We start from the raw sequence: 24,056 nt of genomic DNA, 5'->3' as shown, positions 1-24,056 counted from the left end.
GGGATTTGCCTTATCAAGCGACGAACTTTCCAATCTTATCAATGGTGGTCGCGCAATCTTTGAATCGAGCTTGAATGTTCTAGTCTCGCGCGCATTCTTAACAAATCGATGTACTACGGTCGTGAAGTTTCTCGAAGACTGAAGCGTTATCGGCGCCGAGCATTGCTAACAGTCTTCGTGGGCGTAAACAGGTAAATCGAAACGAACCCACGTAGGAATATGTACTACTGCAATACCACTGTCACATTGGGTTAACGTAAATTGTAGTTAGGCGCCATCCAGTGAAGTTGACTTATGTAGCATTCCAGGACTACCATCCTCAAGAGTACCAGAGCTGCATATCAGCTTACCACTTCTGGTGTTGCTGATACCCACGTTGCTGTTGGCATCGTTACGCAACTGTAAACAAGTGGTTATAAAAGACAAACGCGGCTGTTTAACGCATCTCTGTGCGTGCATTTGTACATATATTTAGTGCCACTCTCTAATGTATATCTCAATAACAAAATTACAGCACAGTCACCTTCCATCCGCAATCTTCGCATAACGCCGATTCCCTAGGTACGTGGGATTTGCCGATTTGTTTTTTCGCCTATTGTCACAAACACTTTTTCTCGTTCGTTCTTCTACAACCTATTTCTTATTACGAAGTGCAGGGTAGCAAACCGGAATCTTCCTCGGGTTACCTTTATTACCTTTATCTCTCCCTCTGATTTACTAATTGCCGTTTTGAAGAATCAATTATACTTCATAAAAACTAGGCACTGTACATTGTCTTGAATATCAACACAGCACTTCACTCTTGTTTCATTTCAGTTTTGTTTAGTTGTGTAAGTGCCTTTGAACAAAAGAATACGTTGGAGAGACGAACTAGGCAAAACGATAACATACTCCAATAACAGTTTTTTGCACCGGTATTGCGCAGATAGTATTGAATGAAACGTTACTGTACTTTTGTGGAAGTTGGTCACGTATCAGCACTGCCTTTTTTACCAACTGCGACGTACGAATAAAAAATAATGCGCCCTCGCGCGTTCTCACTTACTATGAAATTGATTGATACATGGAGTTCAACGTCCCAAAACCACCATATGATTATGAGAGACGCCGTAGTGGAGGGCTCCGGAAATTTCGACCACCTGGGGTTCTTTAACGTGCACCCAAATCTGAGCACACGAGCCTACAACATTTCCGCCTCCATCGGAAACGCAGCCGCCGCAGCCGGGATTCGAACCCGCGACCTGTGGGCCAGCAGCCGATTACCTTAGCCACTAGACCACCGCGGCGGGGCATTACTATGAAACCGCTTATCTCATCTGGAAGGCGTGCAACGCAAAACGATCCGCTGTGTATTTAATACAATCGTATACTGATTCACCAACATAACTTTCGATGAAAGTCGAATTACTAATCATAGAAAACATAGCAATGATGGCGAGAATAAAGACCCTATTTTAATGTTTGAATGGCGAAATTAAGGTTGACGCCACTAAGTTAATCTCATTAAACACTGTTGCGAAGCGCGCCTCCGACGACGTTACGAAGGGCGCTACGAATCTCACCGCTGCAACCACTGTTTCGAAAGACGGCGACGCCAACACGGTCCCGAAGGCGCCACTGCTCCGAATTCCATTCCACCGGGAAGGTCACCAGCCGTTTGGTAGCGTAGGTTTCTCATCTCGCGACTGCTTCTGCGCAGAGCTGATAGACGAGCGGACGAGACGACGGTGAGTTAAACAAGGTTTATGTACAGCACATTTATATACAGAGGCGTTACAAATTCGGCACTGGGGCCGACAGAGACGCGAAGAGCTTCTTTCTAACACATAGCTCTACTCTCAAATGGGTCTGCTGCTAACACATAGCTCAAATCTTTATCACATAGCTCTCCTCTCTGACACACAGCTCAACTCTCTATCACATAGCTCTCTTCTCTGACACACATGTCTGCTCTCACATAGGACTGCTGCTCGCGACGCGCCGCAGGGCTTCTTTTATATGCACCGGGTCCAACCCAAATGTCCAACAAGAAGCGCCGCTTGTCGTGAGGTCGGAATCCTCCAATGGGGTCGCCGCTGGGCCGCGTCCTTCTTTCTCATCGAATCTGGAGAGGCTACGCTGCAGGTGGCTGCACCCAAGGACGAGTGACGTCGCCAGGCATTGCGTCAGACCCGCCAGACAGGAAGACGCCGGTTGTTTACTCGACGGGCGCGCGGGCTGAGGTGACTCACGGCACGTGCGCGCCAGCAAGGTGCCGTCGCGTGATGACGCCGTTGAGTTGTTGATCGCGTCAGGCGGGCTCGCGTGCTGGCCTTGACACAGATTGCCTTTTTCAGAGGCACGGACGTTCGCTGTGGACTCGCAGGCATAACAACACCCACAAAGGCCTCTATGACGCAAACCTTAGCAAACATTAGGTGAATACTCAACTAAGAGCAACAGTGCCTTAGATTTTCTTGTCTTATTTTTCTCTGGAAATTAGATAATGGAATGAATTAGGTAAAACGATAACTAATTTCAAGTACATAAACTATTGTGTAAGACCATTGTAAAAAGTGCTGATGACCACGCAGATGCAGAAGCCATTCTGTTCGTCGTGTTTTTCCTCCTAGAAATTATACTTTACTGTGCAGTGTTATTATCCGAACAGTAAGTCAGCATTTTTTTTTTTCGTAAACGCTAATGCAAGAGTGTATCGTAATATTGTGCTTATGTAGTTAAGTGCATCGGCTGTGACTAATGAGTTTTTTTTTTGCTTACATGTACGTATTTGAAGATGCCGATAGTTGTGCGAAGTACTCAAATTTTTCTCTTTTGTTTAAGCTGTTGCGCTTTTCTGGACCATTTTTTTCTGATTATTCTTTTTCTAGTAACGTTCATAAAAGTTATGTTTTAATAATACACATACTGTACCTAAATGTATTGGCCGCGACTGAAGGAGTCTCTTTTCTTTTTCTCTCTTTCCTATTTTATATGAACGTATCTGGAAAGGCGCATTATCATGCGATTTACTTACATTTTTTACTGTTCTTGATCCTGTGGCTTTCTGTGGACGCTATTGTATAGTTATTGCAGCAGTTTAATTGTAGTCTTGTTCTAAATAGTTTTGAGTGCATTATCCAAATTTTCTTTTGTTCTCTTTTCTTAGGTGACACTCTAACATGTGTTTCTCCTGCAATGATCTCGAATGGAGCAGGCAGTATTGTTGAATAAAAAAAATATGCGCACTAAACGACTCGCAGTATTCTAATGCGCTAATGGATTCGTATAGCTTCAGCGTCCCGAAGCAGCTGAAAGCTCGTCGTTGTGGGAGAAATGTGCGTCCATATTCGAAGCGATTCTTATTCGTTAACATGGCAAATTTGTTCTATGTGTAATGTTCGCGAACAGTCATGACATGCACGACTTCATCCCGCACGGCTCTCACAGCCACCGAATTACGCCGAACAAGGTCTAATTCAGTACGTGTCGGAAAGAACGGTGCTCGAGGTGCTTACCATCGGCACAACAGCTATACCGCTCGCTGTTCTCACTATTGTTCACAGCGTAGCGCATCGCTAACGACAGACTGTTTCGTCCAGCCAGCTAAAGCGATTTCTCCGTTTTTTTTTTTTCATGCATGACTGAGGAGACCCAAACGAAGACGCACAACTATTCACTGTATTTTCTAGGCATAACCATTTGGACGAGACGTAATGGTGCTGGTTTGGTGGCGGCTTCCAACGGAAAAGTCCCATATCGGATTCTACCGTTGCTTCTCTGTCAGGGTCCACGGTGATAGTAAGTCGCACCTTAAGCTCTCGGATCGTTGGTTGGTTCGTCCTGTCTCGCGTTAATGAAAGCATGCGTTTCGGTCATTGTGCAGTACATTTGCCGAACAGCCGCCGTCGTTTAACCAGGACAGCCGTGGCTTAATAGTGTTCCTCAGGAGCCTCGGGGGCACAACTCCCACTTTTTAACACAATGTCGAAAGCATACATTTTGCGTCATCTTTGCAGAGCCTCATTTGCTCGTGCTTTTTTAACTTCCTTATTCGTTACCTTGTATGCCTAAATTTCTAGCTTCCTTCATTTCTTGCACTTTTGCGCCGTCTTGCCGGCCCATAACCAGATTGCCGAGCCGTTAGTGCATGCGTCCACCTCCGCGTATAGCCAAACTTACTTGCACGTTGTATTATTTTTGCTTTGACTCTTTTTTTTTCATCGAACAGGATTGTATACTAACCACAAAGACTGACCCCATGAACTTCTATAGAAAGTTTGTTGCCGCCAGTTTCATGAATACAACAATCGCAAAAACACCGAGATGCATGTCGAGTAACAAAAGTAGACTGACATAACACGTATATTTGAGATGAATGTCGGCAGCGCAGTTTATTATGGTCAAATCCAAATATATGGAGCGTTTCGATGGAGGCGAAATCGCTGTAGGCTCGTGTGCTCAGATTTGGGTCCACGTTAAAGAACCCCAGATGGTATAAATTTCTGGAGCCCTCCACTATACGGCGTCTCTCATAATCATATGGTGGTTTCGGGACGTTAAACCCCCCATATCAATCAGATCAACTATATCTAACGCGGGTAAATAGAACTATTTCTGAATGCGGCTATGCCTTAACATCAATGTATGGGAAAATGTTCGGCTTCTTAGAACAAAAACAGCCCTACCACTACATATCGAACACCAGGCAGCCGGAGTCCACCGAGGTAGTGCAGTGGTTGCGGCTCTCGGCATGCTGACCCGAAGGTCGAGAATTCGATCCCCGTTGCGGTTAATGCAACTCCGCGGAGACGAAATGGGGGCTGCATTTCGATTGATGTGATGAAGGCCTGCGTAATGTGCGTTAAACAACGCCATATGTTAGATGTTTCCGAAGCCCGACCACTACGACGCGTCTCATAATCATGTCGCGGTTTTGGCATAACGTGAAAGGCAGTGGGAAACGCCTCAGAAGGTTGGCTCTGTCACTTAAGGAGTGGCCGCTTCCTAACGAAAGCGGACTTTCTCGCGTGCACTTGGGAGAGCAGGTGGTGTCATTAGAAGGGCCCCGTGTGCAACTATACATGTTGTCAACACATGCTTCCTGCCGTGATTCCTGGTTGTCGCACCGGTTGGCCCGCTGTGCGTGGTTTCCGATCGCTTCTCTTTAAACCTCCGCTCCCTTTGTTAGTGAGATGGAAGAAGCTGCTCTTCTCCACAAAGCTGGGGATAACCTTTTACAAAGACAAACGTACAGAAAAAAAGAAGTCTTCTCTGTCGCCGCTGCGTACAGTCACCATGCATTGCAAGAAGCATGCTGAGTAAAGTATTACAATATAATGGAAAGGTGAGCTAGTTGGTAATTCATGATGGTTCAGCGAACGGGGAGCGCGATGGTAAACACAGACACAAAGCAAAGAGGAGGCACTCGTGCTGTGTGCCTCCTCTTTGCTTTGTGTCTGTGTTTATCCCCGCGCTCCCAGTTCGCTGAACCATCATGAGTAAAGTATTAGTTTAATATTGCGATCAACACGCACTATCGAGGCTGCTGGCGCCCAAGAAGTTGGCACAGCTGCGTAGGAAAATGTGTGAGAAACGCTTTTTGAAGACGATACCATACTGTTTCGCGCAGAACTGACTTCCCTGAATATATTGCTTTCCTCACGTCCAACACTAAACGGCGCAAAAAAAAAAGAAAGACGACGACGACGACGACGACGACAACAACAACAACAACAACAACAACAACAACAACAACAACAACAACAACAACAACAACAACAACATCATGGTCTTTGTGGATTGCCGTGAGGCCATCTTCTATGCATTAGTGTAAAATATTGCAGTGAAGCTTACGTGTCCACTAAAATTGACTGCGAAAATACCGCGAATTCTTTAAAAGTGTTGTACTAACCGTAAAATATATCGAACTCACTGCTGTTCTTTTTTTCTGTATATGCGCACATGACTGTGTTCAAAAATGAAGTAGCGTGCATGCCAGCACAAGCAGAGCGAGACACTCTCTTCATTTTAACGTTAGGGCGAGACACTGTCTTTCTTCTTGTTCTGCGCTTCACTCTGCTTGTACCCGCGCTTTTGGGCGTCCCATTTTCGTGCCGCATATTTTCCCCGAATTTCTCGGTTTATTTAGTCGTTCATGATTGCATAATTATCTTTTCTTTGCTTTCGCAGAGACCCCGTGGGCTAAGCCGCCGCGGACACTGCGGCTGGACGGCGCCGAGCCAGCGCGCATCCTCAAATCGGCGCCACCGCAGCAGCAGCAACTGGGCTACGTCGGTTCGCCGGACTACTGGCCGTTCGCGGGACACACGGCGCCGTCTTTCGACCCCGCAACGCCACGTAACGTCACCACGCAGCTGGGACAGACCGTGTACCTCAGCTGCATGGTCAACAACCTGGGCGACAAGACGGTGAGTCTTAACGTTTCATGAAAGCTTTAAGGACGGACAGCCCGTACGCGTTGCAGCGTGGCAGCGCGCGGCTTTTAGCGTGGTGCCGTGACCTCTCCATATATGGAGAGACCGGGTGAGTGGCTACTTCATGCTGCGAGCCCTGTCTCTCCTTAGGAAGATTGCGTGGCACTGACCACGCGCTGACGTGAACTTACGTTACGTGAACTAACCACGCGCTGACTCGCTGCAACGCGTACGCGCGGTCGGGCGTTTAGGTGCGTCATCAAACATGCAAATGCATCAGTAGCGTCAACACCCCCGTTGGTGGGGTCGACGCTTCTGACGCAAAAATTAATCGCGTCATGGCGTCTAGATGTGAAGTGGTCACGATGTCGCGGATTGACAAATTTTTTTGACGTTCTTGTGACATCATTGTGATGAGATTACGGCGTCACTGGGACGTCATCACGTGACATTGTCTCTTGGTCAAAGGTGGACTGATCACGGCGGCTATGTAAAACCAGGTGTGGTGCAGAAACCGCGCAATACCTCCGATCTTGGAGGCAGGGCGAAACCACGCTTGGTTCAGAAAATTTTCAAGCATGCGTGGGGGCGAGGATAGTTGCATAAACTGATAAGAAAAAGAAAGTGGTGGCTTTGAACTTCTAGTTGTCAAAGGAGAAAGCGTAAGAGACCCTGTAAGTATTTTCTTTACCGCATGAAATTAGAATGCATTGCAGAGGAATTTCGCTTAGGCGCACTTACTCTCGTGGTTGGCATCGTCATGGCCAGTTGCACGCAATTTCTAACGAGCATCCACGAATGCAGTCGTACGTATGCGCCGCTGCTATTTGTTTAGATGATCGATGGTGCTACATAGAGGATCACGAACTCTTCCCGTTCAACATGGTCGGGTTCCGTCCGCACCTTTCAACACAAGACGTCATGCTATTACTAAAGAAACAGATCTTCGACTCAAAAACGAGAGATGTTCGTGGCATTCTCGCCCTAGACCTCACTAAAGCATTCGACAGCGTCTCACACCGCTTTATACTGGAATCCATTGCCAGCCTTGGTCTCGGTAAAAGATTCCAGGCGTACATTCGTTCTTTTCTGCAAAATCGAAAAGCTCAGCTGCATTTATCGCAACTTACATCCGACACTTACACATTAGGTTCCAACGGGACACCACAAGGGGCAGTCATTTCTCCACTCCTTTTTAACATAGTAATGAAGGGACTATCTGACAAACTCCGCGAGATCCCAAACATAAACCATGCTATATACGCAGATGACATCACCATCTGGTGCCCGGGAGGCTCATTGGCGGAGTTGGAGCAAGCCCTTCAAACTGCTCTCAATACCACAGAAGCCTACTTAAAAAACACTGGACTTCGTTTGTCGCCCACAAAATCAGAGTTGCTACTGTACCGGCAATCTCGCCAAGGCGTTCGTAACTTAACACCCTTAGGTGATCTACCCATAGCGCTACACGCCAAAGATGGGCAGCGAATACCCCGCGTGGACTCCATACGCATTCTCGGCCTCCTCGTCGAGGCCACTGGCTGTCATGCAAGAACAATTAAACATATCACAGCTAAAACCGAGAACATGCTCCGACTCATTCAGCGAGTCTCGGGTCGTAGACGAGGCCTTGGAGAGGCCAACCTTCTGCGCATATACCACGCGTTCCTAATGAGTCACATCAATTACGTCGCCTCTGCCCACAACTGGACGAAGGTAGAAAAGACGAAACTAAACACACTCATGCGCAAAAGCATTAAACAAGTCCTTGGTTTGCCTCAAAACACGAGCACTTCCCGTCTCGACCAACTAGGCATGCACAACGGCATCGATGAAGTGATCGAGGCCCAGACCACGGCCCAAGTGATCCGCCTCTCCTCCTCCAAGGCAGGCCGCCGACTTCTAAGCGAGGCCGGCATGTCCCCACACCCCTGCCTTGAACGCGCAGTAACCCTCCCCAGAGTTGTCCGAGCTACTTACATGGTAACCCCATTTCCGCGAAATGTCCACCCACAACACAACGAAGGCAGACGGCTGGCCCGCGCTCGCGCGATCCTAAACCGTACCGCCGCGAATCGCAACTCTACCGCATTCGTCGACGCAGCGCAATACGGTAACTCCTCCTCTTTCGCACTCGCGGTAGTAGATGGCGACGGAGCCCTACGCTCAGCCGCCTCGGTTAGGCTATCAACAAGCGCCATAGCCGAACAAGTTGCTATAGCTTTAGCGATGACCGACCCCTCACTCACTAATGTCTTCACAGACTCTCGCGCCGCCATTCGGGCTTACGAAACCGGCAACATCGCTCCAGAAGCAGCCCGCATTTTACAAACACGGAAATATACGGGCTCGCACTACCTCTCTTGGTTCCCTGCCCACATGGGCAAAGACGTTCACCCACAACAACCCAACCTCAACGAAATGGCTCATGATCGAGCACGAGAACTGACCCACCGTGACGATCAATCAGCCACCGAAGAGCTGGGCCCAGACGTGCAGTTTAATGACCCACTACTCACCTTCCATGAAATTACCTCCCACTACCGACACAGCAGAAGCCGATACCCTTTACCCCATTCAAAACTCGAACGCGCGCAAGAAGTAGCCTTTAGAATGTTACAAACGAGATCGTACCCATCACGGGGCCGACTCAGCCATTATAATTCAGACATAAATTCACAGTGCCCAGATTGCACAGAAGTGTACTGTTCACTCGCGCACATGCTCTGGCAATGTCCCGCGTTACCTCAGGGACCTCTCACCAGTGAGTCCGACTGGGAGGAGGCACTCAGGAGCCCCAATCTCCGAAACCAACTTAAGGCAGTCCAGAGGGCCCAAGAACTGGCGGAACGCCACCACGTTCCCGCCCCGACTCGGGCGTCGCCTACGATAGCGGCTGCTAGGATGTCCCACGTGGGCACCCTGGTGGCTTAAACTCCTCAGGACCATATATTAAAGTTCTTGACTGACTGACTGACTGATCGATGGTGGCTGCGCACTTGGAAGCACGAGGACAAACCCTTGCAAGGGCACACACAAGGACGCCGCTGTACAAATATATCAATTTATTCCTCGGAAATGCATATATATGTAGAATGAAATGCATGTGCTGAACGGATAAACTGCATTCTGTACTCATCAGTCAACTTCGTGGAGGATGGCTAGTTTTATTGCAGTAGATGTGTTAGCACTAGGAAATAGTACATGTTTGTTTCGCACCCATAATGTGATTTGTTTCTGTTTTATGGGGGAGGGGGGGGGGTAAAAAAATTGGTAGCTTTTGTGGCTTGGGAAGGAAGAAAACAAAAGGGAGAAGATAGGTCGGTTAACCAGACGCATGTCGGACTGCTACCCGATGCTGGGGGAATGAGAAAAGGTTTGACACACAGAAATAGAGAGAGAGAGAAGAAAATATATAAGTGATCTATAAATGAACTGACGCCTATGTCGCAGTCTGTGCGCACAACTTTCATGTGCTTGTGTTGCCGGGCTGATTGTTGTGTTTCTTTTTTTTTTCAAAATTTGCAACTTTATATTTGGCTCTGAGTCGACAACATTGTAAATTCGACAAAACTATCGCAAGTTTCTTCTGTATTTTGTTTTTGAAAACTCAGACAGAGAACTTTTTCTTTTTATGCAGGTAACGTGGATCAGGCGCAAAGACCTGCACGTGCTGACGGTGGGCCTGGACACGTATGTCCAGGACCCGCGTTTTCAGGCCATCCACCTAGAACGCTCCAACGACTGGGCTCTGCAGATACGCTACGCTCAGCTAAATGACCAGGGACTCTACGAGTGCCAGGTGAGATGGTGAACCTTTACGGATTACGTAACGCGTGAAAGCGTACGTAACAAAAAGAAAACGGAGGTCTTCTACGTTTGCCGTATTGGGTGAAGGTCATATAGAATGTTTTATTCTACAAAACTGTCACTTGCTCAGCCTAATGAACTATTGCAGCAGATGGCCGACGTGAAAGTATTTTTTGTAAGTGATTCTTAAAGGAGAGAAAAGAAGAGAAAAGTGAGCCAGTGATTGCCTGCAGCATGGTGCGACACTTCAACAGTGACTCACGAGGGATGGGGGTAAGGGGGACTAAAAGGGATAGGCAGGAATAAAATGGATAGGAATAAAAATAGGGGCAGGGACAGAGAGACCCACATACAGAAATAAGGAGAATATAGGAAAGATGGACACGGTCGCAAGAGTCTGACGACTGGGCACCACTCAGCGAGAGCCCTTGTCGGCGTTAGGAGATGGCGTAGGGCGAGCCAGTCGACCAGAGCTGCGCTGTCTTGGGAGATCGCGGGGGCACAGCCGGTCGGCACGAAATCTAGCGAGTGAGAGACGTGAAAGTCGCATGTGCTTCTAGTCACTGCAGTGCATGCATTCGCGTGTCTCTTGTGTGACAAGCGGTGACTGGACCAATGATCGCGCTCAGAGAAAACAGACTTTTGTGTTTACTAACACCTCCGTTTAGGAACGGTTTGGTAAGTGTTTGTTTGCGTAGGAGCTAGCTGCGCAGACTCTGGTGTTTGCCTTCTAAATTGCTTTTGTAACTGTTGCACGACTGGATATGCTTAATTGAATGTTTCGTAGCATTACATCCTGCATGGCAATATAACAGCTAGTGCCCTGATGGGCATGTCGTTCAGGCTACCAATGGTGTACTGCGTTTTTCTTGACCTTTCATCAATACTCCTCGAAACACATATCATCAGTTTCTTAAAACAAGCTTCACTGCAAGCATATGCTTTCGTTTTTGCTGAGTGATTAACTCTACTGCTCAGATCTGTGTTAATAAACAGTACTGTCAGCTCAGTACTGTCTAATATCAACAATAATAACTGCAAGCATATGCTTTCGTTTTTGCTGAGTGATTAACTCTACTGCTCAGATCTGTGTTAATAAACAGTACCGTCTGCTCAGTACTGTCTAATATCAACAATAATGGCTCTCTAATGACATAAGGGTGCACATTTAGATAACGTGTTGAATTTTGAATGTAGGCATGGGGGACGAAAATGAATAAGCACTTCAGAATATGCATACAATTCACATTATCCTATACATACGTAGGCGTAGTGAAGTTATTGATGAAGATTTCAAGCAGTTACAACATTGCTGCAGATACTCTAAGTTTTATCGAGACGGCGATATTAAGGTGGCCCAGAATTTTTTTCTCAAGCGCACAAGGCCATTCAATAGTTAAGGAAGTAGGTAGCCATGCATTGAGTAGAATTTTCGCAGCTTGTCAAAAGAAACCTGAGGCAAGTATATATGCTTGGATAAGAAGCGATCATATACCGCGGCTATACTTATGCATATATAGAAACTAGCAATACTAACTGTTTTAGTCAGGAGGAACTTATTTCGATAGGTATGTTAATCTAATCACATCATTCAGCTTACCCTTCACGCTGCGTGCTTTAATGTAAGCTAGGCTTTGTAGAATACACTTAGAATGTGAAAAACGTGGTAAAATTTTTAAAAGACCAAAATTTGACGCTACAATTGTCGGACAAGACGGGAAGATTTGTAGTTATGGCGGTAGACCGACACCTGGTTAAGGCTAGAGAAGCGGTTGAAAAGAACTTCTCAATAGTGGATCTCGATGGCGCATCGTTGCAGAATGTTCACAAAAAAGCCGTTAGCTTGTGTAAGCGACTGGGACTACAGAAGCTGGAAAAGGACCTTAAGGGTTGCAACGGGACCACATTGAGACCCTTCTTCACTACCAAAACGCACAAGCAAGACAATCCCTTCCGGATGATCGTGGAAGATAAAGGTACTTGGCAGCACATTTTAGCTAGATTTCTCAAAGGAATGTTGGAACTCATCGCAGTGGAAGACCCTTTTGGGGTGAGCAACTCAAACGGTATTATTGAATTCCTAAAGAAGGGACAATCAGTGACGTGCATATCTATAGACGTCAAGGACATGTACTACAACATCCCACAAACTGAGGCCATCACTACGGTGCAGGAAGGCATTGACACTTACGGGGTTGTTAGATTTCAAAACGAGTGTGGGATTAGTGTTCGTAGTTTTTTGGATTTGCTGCGCCTTTACCTTCAGTCATTGTACGTGGAATTCAATGGATCCATTTTTGTTCAGAACGACGGTATCTGCATCGGCTCGTGCTTGGCGCCGATCTTATCGAATTTGTACATGGCGAAAGGAGATCGTGAATTGCAACCCCGATTGCAAGGGTACGGCGTCGTGGCATGTTTCCGCTACGTTGATGATTTTTTATTATGTTTCCCTAGGTCGAAATGTGCCAACATAAAACCCGAAGTTTTTGTCGCGATGTTTAAAACAACATTTCGTGGTCTTGATTTCACTTACGAGTTGCCCACAAGTTCTGGCATAAAGTTTTTAGACATCATGATTTCGCAAGGTGAGGGACACATGTGCTGGGAATATGACGTTAGAGGTGATAAAAGTTTGTTAAGCTACAGCTCGGGTCACTCCAAGCTTGTGAAAAGAAGTGTTGCATATGCGTGCATGTTAAACAGCTGCCAAAAGTCGTGTGACCACATGGTTGCACGTAGTTTGATGAAGCAGATTGATAGACTTAGGGACAGTGATTACCCTGATGCCTTAATCACAGCCTTGGCCGAGAGGCTTTTAAAAACCATCGGCAGCACGCACAACACGAACGTAGGATTAAAAGAGAAGCCAGAGGAGAGGCCTATTGTTATGCCTTACGTTCACGGCATTTCGCATGGACTGAAAAAAATTGCAAGTAGGCATGGCATACCCATGACCTTTACGGCACCTCACAAATTAATTTCGCTTTGTCACCAAGTAAACAGCGGCAACCAAGGGAACAACCACATATGTTCGGTTAGGCATGTTAACAAATTTGTTCCATGTGAAACAAATGTTGTATATGGTACTCCTTTGCCTTGCGGAAATTGGTACGTTGGGCAAACTGGTAGGTGCCTTAACTCACGTTTACGCGAGCATGATTATAACTGCAAGCAAATCAGTCACCCCAGTAACTTAGCTACCCATTGCATGAAGTGTCATTGTAAGCCGAACTTTGAAAAGACCATTGTTTTATCCAGATCAGAAGACAAAAGGGAAAGAGAAATCATTGAAGCTTTCATGATGCGCAGGTTTGGTGAGGACAAATGTGTTAGTGTGCCATCTATTCATTTGTCAAACAATGAATATACTTTTTTACGTAGACATTTTAGATAGTTGACAAGGCTAGATTTGATTAGCACTGATGGGCGCTTTATCTTGGTGGGCAGTGCGCATGTTCACGCTCTTTCTTTTTCTTCTTTTTCTCTCCTTTCAACCTATATATGTGTGTGTCACATTTCCATCGAATAAACAGTTGTTAGTTCGCGCTCGTGTGTGTCCTACCTGTGCTTCAGTGTGTCTTTTATTTGTGTGTTTAATTCCAGCGCGGTGTGAGTCTCAACAATGTTCAACCAACTAGCCCCCACTCTTGCCCTTTTAACACTTAGACTCTCCTTGCGACAACTTGATGTACACTTGCACTGCCACGAGCTCATAAGTCAAGACACCTGTCTCATCTTCGCTGCCCTGCCCACATGGGTGCTATACCTGCTTCAGTCACTTGCGTATTTGGAAGGCATGTGGGTATGAACACTGACTTTCACTTTGTTGTTGTCGTTGTTGTTGTCGTCGCCGTTGTTGTTGTCGCTGTCGTTGTTCTTGTCGTTGTTGTTCCTTAAAGGACGATGACCTTGACTACTCACGGCCTACCTTCGTTTGCATACACAAAGTTTGCTCCAGCATGGACAGTGTAAAATGATTTACGTGGGAGGAGATCGGTTGATTAAGCAGTTCATCAAAGCGAAAAGTAAGAAAGCGTGTGGGGCTCTATGGCACAGCTTGGCAGTGAACAAGTCAGAAACTATTAGATTAACACGTTTATCGAGAGCCACGATTGAGGTTGCCCTCACAACCTCTCGCTGCGTCAACGTACGCAGGTGAGCTCGGATCCGAAGATGAGCCTGTTCGTGCGCCTGCGAGTGCTTGTGGCTCGCGCCGAGATCATGGGAGCCAGCTCGGGTCAGCTGTTCCTCAAGACGGGTTCCACCATCAACCTGACGTGCGAGATCAGCCAGAGTCCCGAGCCGCCCGTGTTCGTGTTCTGGTACCACAACGATCGCATGATCAACTACGACGAGGCGGCCAAGAGCCACATCCTGGTGCGTAAGGCCGGCCGGAACGCCGCAGTGTCACGCCTGCTGGTGCACGACGCAGTGCCCTCGGACTCCGGCAACTACACCTGCGGGCCGTCGAACGCAGACGCGACGAGCGTCGCCGTATTCGTGCTCAATGGTAATCACCCCATTGCTCGTCGGAGACGGCCGCATAGTTTGACAGTCAAGCGGGTAGCGCACAGCTACTATCTTGTACTCATGAGGCAGGCGACTGCTCCGCGAAGGCATCATCAATACGCACTAAGCTGCCTAGTGTATTAACAAGAATGGAGGTGGAGCAGAATGCTTTCAGACTTGCAGACATGTTAACCTACGTAAAATTAAACTTGGTCATGTCTTCTCACGTGTTATATTTACATGGCGTTTTTTTGTTTTGAAATACTTAACACGCCAACTGTTGAAATGCAGCTATATTAGGTTTCGTTTTAAAACTTTTTCACGAGTACATAAAAGGGATGCGTATGCGAAAGTCAGCAGCTACAGACCGACCGCATGCAAGCAACGCATATAATGTTGTTGTATATTGGTAAAAGCAGACCGCCTAGCAATCCTCAGCTCTGTTTACTGTAACTATCTTCAAAGAAACCTGCTTGGGACCTTAAGAGCCACGTCGTACTTTTTTATCCTTCTTTTAGGTGAGAAGCCTGCCGCCATTCAACACGACTCCACGCCCCCTTCCACAGCCCGACCATCGGTGTGCGTCTCGGATGTGGTGGTGCTGCTAGCGGTATTGGTGGCCTTGAGGACTGTGCGCGCCCACAGGTGATGAAAGTGGACGTCGCCTCCTCCCGCACGTCGACACGCCACACAGATCACCCAACGACGACACTCCTGCACCTTCGCCGCGCGGAACGATGCTAGCCAGCCGTGAACCGTCACGACCGCGCGCCTCCCATTGTATAACACGACATGACCACGGTTTATTTCGTCGCCGACGCCCATACGGCAAGTACGCTCGTGATTGTGCATCCACCGTGCTTGTAAAGCAAAAGGACTGCGCACTGCTTAAGCGCTCTCCATGTGTGTGATGTGCGCGTGCATTCAGCCGTGTACCGCTGTTGGAGTGCGACCGTCAGTCTTTCTTCACCCTGTTTGCTTACGCTCTGTCCTCGATGCTAAGGTACTTGTAACCGACGGATGACGTGGTAGCACAATCACAGTGCCACCCCGTGAGGTGCGAGGGACGAAAACCCGGTGACTGCAGAGAAGACGCTGACGGAGAGATGTGACAGGGCCTCTCGGACGATCCCAGTCTGTCCTGCAACGTTAAGAGACATGAACCTCCACACACGCCCCCCCCCCCCCCCCCCCACACACACAGTTTCTTTTCCGACATTACCTTTATCTTCAACAAAACGCTCCCATGGCTTCCTTTTCTGCCACTTAAGCACTTGTTACTCAGCGACACACCGCATTTAAAGGTTGCGGGAACAACAACAACAAAAAAACACACCAGTTCAACACAAATGTCTGATTTTCAAAACTGGAAGGAGGTGAGCGCAGAATGTCCCGTGGTTACGCTTTTTTGTGTGTATGTGTGTGGGTGAAGTTTATGCGGCCCTTGCCCTGCTCGCTGACGTAGAAAGACCTGAGTCCGTAAAGTGCGGAGTATGCAGCACAATGTTTGAAGACAAGGGAGGCACTTACATAATGGTGGATATACATGAAAATATCTCACTCGTGATAGAAGCAATAGAGTTAAAAAAGAAGAGACTCAGTCCAAGCATTTTTAACCTTCTAAGACGGGAAGGCTTGTCAAATACACATTGGTGAGTAAAATATATATGTATGCAAAGAAAGCCGCTGAAGTCGCTGTATGAAGTCACTGTATGCATAAAAAAGATGCTTAGTAGGACCACTTCATCTGTCAAATTCAAGGTATAATCACTTACGAGAAAAAATAGCAAGACTGGTATTTTACGCATGTCAATGAAAGGACATCAGAAGAGACAATTGAGCGACATGGTGCACTTCCATTCTAAACGAATAATAGCGCGACAAAAACAGGAACGGGAAACAACGATTTAGTTTGTCTTTTCTTTCCCGCCCTGTTTTCGTCGCGCTATTATTCGCTTAAAATAAAAGGACAGGCCGAGCGATATTGAATAACGCTTGTCGCATCGAATGACGACGCGTGCAAGAGGTATTAACATTTGCCTGATTCGAATAAAGAATTTATAACGATACGTGTAGTAACAATAAGACAGACTGGTAATGATATGAGGTAAGGTGGTAGAACATGTGCGCTAACGATAACAGATAATTCTCAGATGCGAATTCGCATAATGAAACGCGGCACTCATTCATGTGACATGGTTATTGTAAGCATTGTCTGGTCATAGTCGCACAAATATGGATCACATGTCGCACTACTGACCATGTTTTGAATACTTGCTTCAATAAGAAACGTGCCTGCCATGGCTGAATGTCAGAGACATTATCATTGTGGCTATGTGATGATGCACAAAAATTATGATAAAAGCCAAATGCCCCATAAAAAAGATTTCCGATAAGTCGAACCATCATCGCGGGTGCTCTCACTCTACTGCCAGAACGTGCAGCTTTCTGAGCATGCTGTCTTATTAACATGAAACTATTGTCACAAAGTTCATAAAATACTTATATGTTACACTAACTTGTTGTATGCCACCTATAAGATGTTTTATATCTCCAAATTTTGCAGTAATTTTGATGCGTATTTGTGACGCAAATGCTTATGTGTGACTTTTTAATGATATTTTTGTGTTGTGGAAAATATTTCTTCTTTTATAGAACATTTTTTATTGTAAGATTGACTTAGAATAAGACAATTTAGCTTTTTTGTCTGCTCAATAACATTACACAGGTACACAACTTAAGGTATGAATTGGTAAGGCAAATTAAAGTCTCGCCTGTTGACTGCGTCACTTTTCTGGAAACTGTACTAAATGTTCAGGCCTTACGGAACAAATACACGGTAGAAAAACAAGCAGTTCTTTGTTAGAAAAATGTGAGCGAACAGCGAGAATACTGCCGGACTCCAGTACGAGGATTTAAAACAGTGGGGATGACTCAGTCGAAGATGTATGCTCGTGCTTGAAATTAGGCATCTTGTATTCTCTGAGCATGCGAGTATTTGCTCCATATAGTTAATGTTGCGTTTTCTTTCGCATCGCTTTACTGGTCAACGTTTTTGCCACGGAACTTGGAACAAGTGTTCATAGTGCATACTGGCGGCGCTCGTTTGATTTGCTAAGTGCCAGCCTTTATTTTATCTCTCATGTTTGTCAACATGGCAAATGACATTTGCCGGCTTCGAGGCGAAAGCTGTGTGAAATGCCGATGTGCTGAAAAAAAAAAAAGAAAAGAAGTTGACGTTCACGCTTGCTCCTGTCAACGTCTTACGTGTCACACTCGGGATCAGGGCTAGCGAGCGAAGAATTATCACGGCGCAATCGTGCGGACTTGTCGACAGATTTTATTAAGTGTCACCAAAGGCAATACGTTGGCAGGGTAGTACCATCCATCTCGATACGATCAGATTCACAGATGCGCGATTTTTCCGGAAATTTCTTATTACGTATAGGCTGCGTGCACTAGTGAATGGGAAAAATCACATGGCGTTTCAGTGTCGCGTGGCTTCCAGGTAGCTCCTTTGAATGTTTCGCTACTCTCAGGTGAATTTCAAATGGCTCCATGCGCGTACTAGTCGTTGTAGATTAATAGTGGAAACATGGCAGCGCGAACAAACGTGGCAAAGAAAACGTATCACACAAGTAAGCGCTTACTTGTGCCGTACTCTTTCAGTGTGCCATTTGTTAGCCCTGCCACTTTTCTATATTCGAAGTTTGCAGGATCGAATACCAACTGCAGCGATCGCATTTCGATGGGGGCGAAATTCAAGAGGCTGGCGTGCTTAGATTTAGGCACACTTAAGGGTCCCTGAGTTGTGAAAATATCAGAAGTACTCTTCTACGGCGTCTCGTCTACGGTCTCTCATGAACGTCAGCGCCTAAGGCTTCTCCTGGTGGTTTTCAGGCGTAAAATTGCAACTAATTTTATTATATGCTTGGTTTTCGCTGCAGAAGGCTATATACGTAGTTCTTTATGCAGCGGGTCGTTAGTACTCAGAATTTTCCCCTGCATTCTTACATCTCGCGTAACTATTTTTTTGGACAAAATGTGTCGCGACAAAACTTACGTGGCGCTATGCACATTTGAACTGAGCAAGGGAAATAGCTTGTAAAAATCTTGTAAAGGAATTTGCGCAAAGGTTACGAATGCCCTGCGTCACTCCTAATTGATTGATTGATATGTGGGGTTTAACGTCCCAAAACCACCATTTGATTATGAGAGACGCCGTAGTGGAGGGCTCCGGAAATTTCGACCACCTCGGGGTTCTTTAACCTAATTGATTAAGCGACTCAATAGCTTTCAGGCAGGAGTTTAAAAAACTTTCACCATATAGATACAGAAGCTTCAACAGTGAGGTAGCTGTGATTACTATGCATTTCCCTGCAGAAATTTTGACCTAAATATTGGCCGTTCATTGCGAAAGCCTGCACGCTGCCTTTTTGGTCTGTGACCTAAATGCTTGTATTTACATACTGAGCAAGGCGTTAAAATACACTTACGATAACTTCTTGTTGAGGGAGTTGGTGCTTCTTAATATTATAACTGCCTTCAGCGTTGAAAGCACACACCACAGGATAAGGCGATGTTACAGAGGGATCTTTCCTGTCGCCTAAATATGATACTATAAGACTAAACTGCACCTTTTTTTCTAAGTTCTTACCTGTTTCCTATATCTTGAAATCGCGTTGCTGAGATAACAGAAGTGAAAAAGAATCTCAAAAGAGAAAGGGATATTATAATGAAGAGATGCGGAAGTCTGCCTGGTTTTGTACGCCTGCAAATCGTATTTTTCGCATAGGATTACTTCTCAAAAAAAAAAAAACGTCAGATACAATATTACGTCAAGAAGTGTACATGAAAAATAAAAAAAAGAAGAGAGCCTAGAGATTATGCGTGATGCTCTGGAACTGAGCGGGGCTCGTTTTGAAGAGAGTACGATTGGGTACGATCGGGATGATAGAAACTTGCACAACCTGCTTTCATAAAAAGACCGTCGCAATATGGTTTAACGTTCACGTTCTTATGCAGAGAAACTGCGTACTCTTCAGATATCTATAAAGCAATCTACCGTACGTTAAAACAATGCTATGTATCCGCAATGGCTCCCACCAGCCGGAAGAGTGTGCGAGCGTAACACAAGACACAAGCGGTTTTTCACTTTTTTAGCGGCCACAACATTTTGATTGCCCCCTTCCCCGGCTGAACTCGCAGAGTTTTAGTGGATACCATCTGTAAGCATGCATAGTATACGTAATAGAACTTTAGAAAAGGTCAAAGGTTATACAAAGTGGTGCTAATGTCTGAAAAAGGAACAGGAGGGAAAAGAAAGGCAGGCATGTTAACCGGCAAACGCCTTAGACGACGAAAGTTCATATGCGCCTAAGTTGACGGCATCCGAACGTTACACTCTCGGCATTCGACAAACACGTGACGCGTATTACGTGTAACTCTAAACAAGTTTTTTTTTTGCATACCTGGTATCATGCGCATTTACGCAAAAGCTTATGTACGGCCTTCACTTACACACAGCATAGTTGCATTATATGTTGCAGCACTACGTGAACGTAGTCAAGCATGTGTGTTATCTACTTATAAATCCACAAATGGCATCTCTTCCCATTACGAGATTCAAAAACGAAAACAAGGCACAGAAAAGAAAACGTGTATTGTGCAGGGAAACGCTGTCTTTCACGGATGACGGATAGCACACGCCGAGAGAAATTCCTCTGTGTATCGTAGCTCCTGCCCGTCCGGCTCGGCTGGCAGCGTTTTTATATAGTGCTGTCGAAACCAGCGGAGCATGTGCGTGGGAAGCTTGCCCTGTGAGTGATTATGACGGTGCAAAAAAAAAAAGAATTTAGGAGGAAACACAGAGAACCTAAAGGAGTAACTGGTTCGATCATATAAGATAGTTAAGCAATGTAACGAATCAGAAAAGGAGCAGTGACTATAACACTAACGTGATAGCTGTTTCATAATGTTTTGCGTCTTAGTGCCTGCTCACTGTATTAAGAACCACGCAACGACTTGGAAACGCAGTATTGGTACAAGATAACATCACCGAGGGTATAGTTTTTTTTTTCATTTCATAACTCGTAATTGCTATTTCCATGAATATCCTGACGGGAGTGTTCTGGCTTACATACGAGTAAAACAAGATAAATAGTTGGAGCTTTCCTTTTATCATTTTCACGTTGTGACTAATAATTTAAAGTGACTATACGTGGGCGTGTGTGGTATCCATCACTTAGGGAAAATGTGTTGTGCAGTGTTTGCTTAGGTAAGGCTTCACTGTCACTTTGCAAGAGTAGTGACGAATAACCGGCAGTCTTGGTGTAATTCAGTGCATTGCAGAAAATGACCAGGTGTCACCCATTTTTCATTTTTATATATATTGAATATAAAGACATGTACTGTTCATGTGAAATAGCTCTCAAACTTCATGCAGGGAACTTCCATACTAGTAATGTATGCTGAGAACAACAGAGTAGGGTGAGATTTCAAAATGCACTTGAATAGGTTGCTTGGAAGCGACGAACACGCTTTCTTTCATCAGCACTATAGAACTCAGTCCTATGTTCTTGTGTCATGACCACTTTGTTGACAAACAATATTAGGAGTCATATTCATTTCCCGCTGAGTGATATCACTCAATGGACAACTACTAACTAATAAGTTCATATATCAGTGAAGTTTCATTCCTTTCCAAATGCCACTACATATGTGCACTCAATCTAGAAAAAAAAAAACGCGCGTTTAGACTGCTACTTGATAACGAAAGTTAAACGCCGTGTTGTGCTGAAACATAACAAAGCAATTTGCACGAGGTGCTAAACGGCGTTCGACAACATGGAAGCCCAACGAAACAGCTATTGCTCGTGAAAGGGTAAAAGCTCTTAATTGATGTTAAAGAGAAACCTAAAGTAACAGTTTTTGGTAGACGTAGTCAAAACTCAATAGATAGCACTGTACACCAGCGCCTGAGAAACAAAAGTGAGTAAGCGTGTGTCAACCCCCTCCCCCCCTACGCTTGTAAGTAATTCACGAGCCACCATTCCTCCAACCCATCCTCACCGTACGTCTGAAAGCCACTCTATATCAACCATAAAACTTTGCTCGGTGTTCTCAGCTGTGTATCGCCATATTTTTGGACGTGATCGCCATTCCTTCTGTGTCTAGCAAATTCATTCCTTCTGTGTCTAGCAAATTCTGGTATGCCCTAAAGGTGGAACGGCGGCGTTCAAACCTGTTTGTCAACACTTTCGTGGTATAAACTGGTTTCCGGACGACGGAGCGACTCTGGGATAAATGAGAGTGCAGACGGTGGGATATGACTGCGACGCTTGCGAGCTTTTCAATCACCACTTTTGATGTGCGAATGACGAGTGTATCAATTGAAATATTTTGACTGTCTCGGGCGCCACGTGTCAGAGCATAGTCTTGAAGTGTGTGCGATGTTGTTACAGTCATTTCTAGTCGATTCATTCATCTATCGCGTGTACGTTTCGAGAGTAAAAAAAATAATAACACATCGTTTGAGATTACGTCATTTAACAAGGGTGATATGTGGATCCAATGTTACTTTATACTTCATGTTGATGGTTCCTAGGTTGTTTGTTAATAATTGCTCAGAATCTATAATAAAAATACATGAACAGTGGTCTGTCCAAGAGTTTTAGTCTTGTAAGGTTGCTGGAGTGCCAATATATTTTTACACGATGCCAGCAGTCTGATACTGCAGGAAGTAACACTAAAATAACCAGTATTGAATTGTAAGTTTAAAGTCACTGAAGAGTGACGTGTGTTGATTGATACTTTTTTCCATGGCTAAACTTAATGTGTACGCTATGCGCTACGAGTTGAAAAAATACATGGCAAGCTTCCTTGACACCATGAGACTGCGTATTAAGCAATATCCGTTTTCAAGCTGAGTATGCCGTGGTGGTGTTGGGGTGCCGGGATGCTGGCACGAAGGTGGCGGTTACCATTCTGGCCGCAGCGGTAGCAGCACCTCAATGAAGGCAAAATGCTAGAAGCGCGTGTATTGTGCGATGTCAGTTCGCGTTAAAGAACACCAGATGGCCGAAATTTCCGGAGCTGCCCTCTCCGGTGTGCTCAACATTGTATCGTAGTTGTGGCATGTTAAAAAACCCCAGATATTACTGTTGCCACCGTGAATGTACACAGAGCTGCATTTGGGTGTTTCCTTTTATTGTTTTTGTACTTCTTTACCCAGTTCTGCGTTCTTCAAATTTCGTTATTAAAGAAAAAAAAATGCGCATATTGAAACAATCATGCGTCGTGTACTCGTATGTGTAACCCGCCAGACTTCGGCAACGCGTCCTACACTTGGATGGGGTATCGAAAGTTTCTTCGCATACATAAAGGCTATGTTGCTATGAACGATAAAACATGGCATGCCTTTAGATGTCGTCTATTTAGAGAAACAAGAAGGCATACGTTAATGCGCGAAATTACGATGACAAGAAAGTACGAGTTATTGTTATCTAAATAGTGAGTATATGTAGATGCAGTAATAACTAGGATGTGAACGTGGCTGTTCCATGTTATCGACTTTCTGTCGCATACAAGGCAACACGAAGACATAAAGGAAGAGAACGATCACAACAACAGGCACACACGCGTTATTTCGATCGAAACGTTGAATAACTCATACTTGTGCAACGCATGAACTGGTGTGGCAAACATAGCATAAGCGATGAAAGAAAAGATCCTACAGCCCTGAAATGAGTCAAATATGATCGAGATACTCGTGAGGGAAGCATTAGGCAGACGAAAGGTCGCCCGATTTTGCGATCTTTCATCGCAGCTCGTGGTGCAGTTCGCTTTCACCTAGCGATGGCTAACGGTGCAATGGGCATTATGCAACACTGCGCCGTCCGCGCAATCGGCCGACAGTGTTCAGTACTAATGAAGCAGCAGCAATACCTATGTTGAACCTTCGCGGCATTGTCCCATCGCCGTAAACGACTTAGGTCGAAGACGTATCGACGGAGTGCAAATGGTCTTTTTCGTTTTAGAAACACAACGCGCATGACACAGACATTGACGTACACACGATTATGCAACATTCATACACTCGTTACATAAAGTTTCGGGTTTCGCTCGTTTAGGACTGTGTAGCTCTTATGTAAAACAATGAAAAGTGCTCTCTGTGAGTGTGCTTCTGTTGATGCGTAGCCACCCTTCGCTAATAGTCGCAACTCACGCGAACACATTACTGACAGGACCAGTGTTTCAACTACCAGGACCAGTGTTGCGTACACATAAGTTGCCGTCAGAAATACGGGGCTCCTGAAT

General features: G+C 45.6%; 1 protein-coding gene across 1 annotated transcript in view; it reads left to right on the top strand.

Moving 5' to 3' along the window:
• Positions 1 to 16,807, top strand: part of LOC142815291 (cell adhesion molecule DSCAM-like) — a 147,431-nt gene extending 130,624 nt beyond the window's left edge. The window contains exons 4-7 of the mRNA XM_075894129.1: positions 6,172 to 6,410; positions 10,057 to 10,218; positions 14,385 to 14,739; positions 15,257 to 16,807. Of these exons, the coding sequence (XP_075750244.1) occupies positions 6,172 to 6,410; positions 10,057 to 10,218; positions 14,385 to 14,739; positions 15,257 to 15,387 (887 nt within the window). The 3' untranslated portion in view covers positions 15,388 to 16,807. The remainder of the gene's footprint in view (positions 1 to 6,171; positions 6,411 to 10,056; positions 10,219 to 14,384; positions 14,740 to 15,256) is intronic.
• Positions 16,808 to 24,056: the final 7,249 nt, after the last annotated feature.

This window comes from Rhipicephalus microplus, chromosome 1, assembly GCF_043290135.1.
Source record: "Rhipicephalus microplus isolate Deutch F79 chromosome 1, USDA_Rmic, whole genome shotgun sequence".
NCBI classification, from domain to species: Eukaryota; Metazoa; Arthropoda; class Arachnida; order Ixodida; family Ixodidae; genus Rhipicephalus; species Rhipicephalus microplus.
Note: the sequence above shows the minus strand (reverse complement) of the source record. Positions and strands in the feature narration are given on the sequence as shown.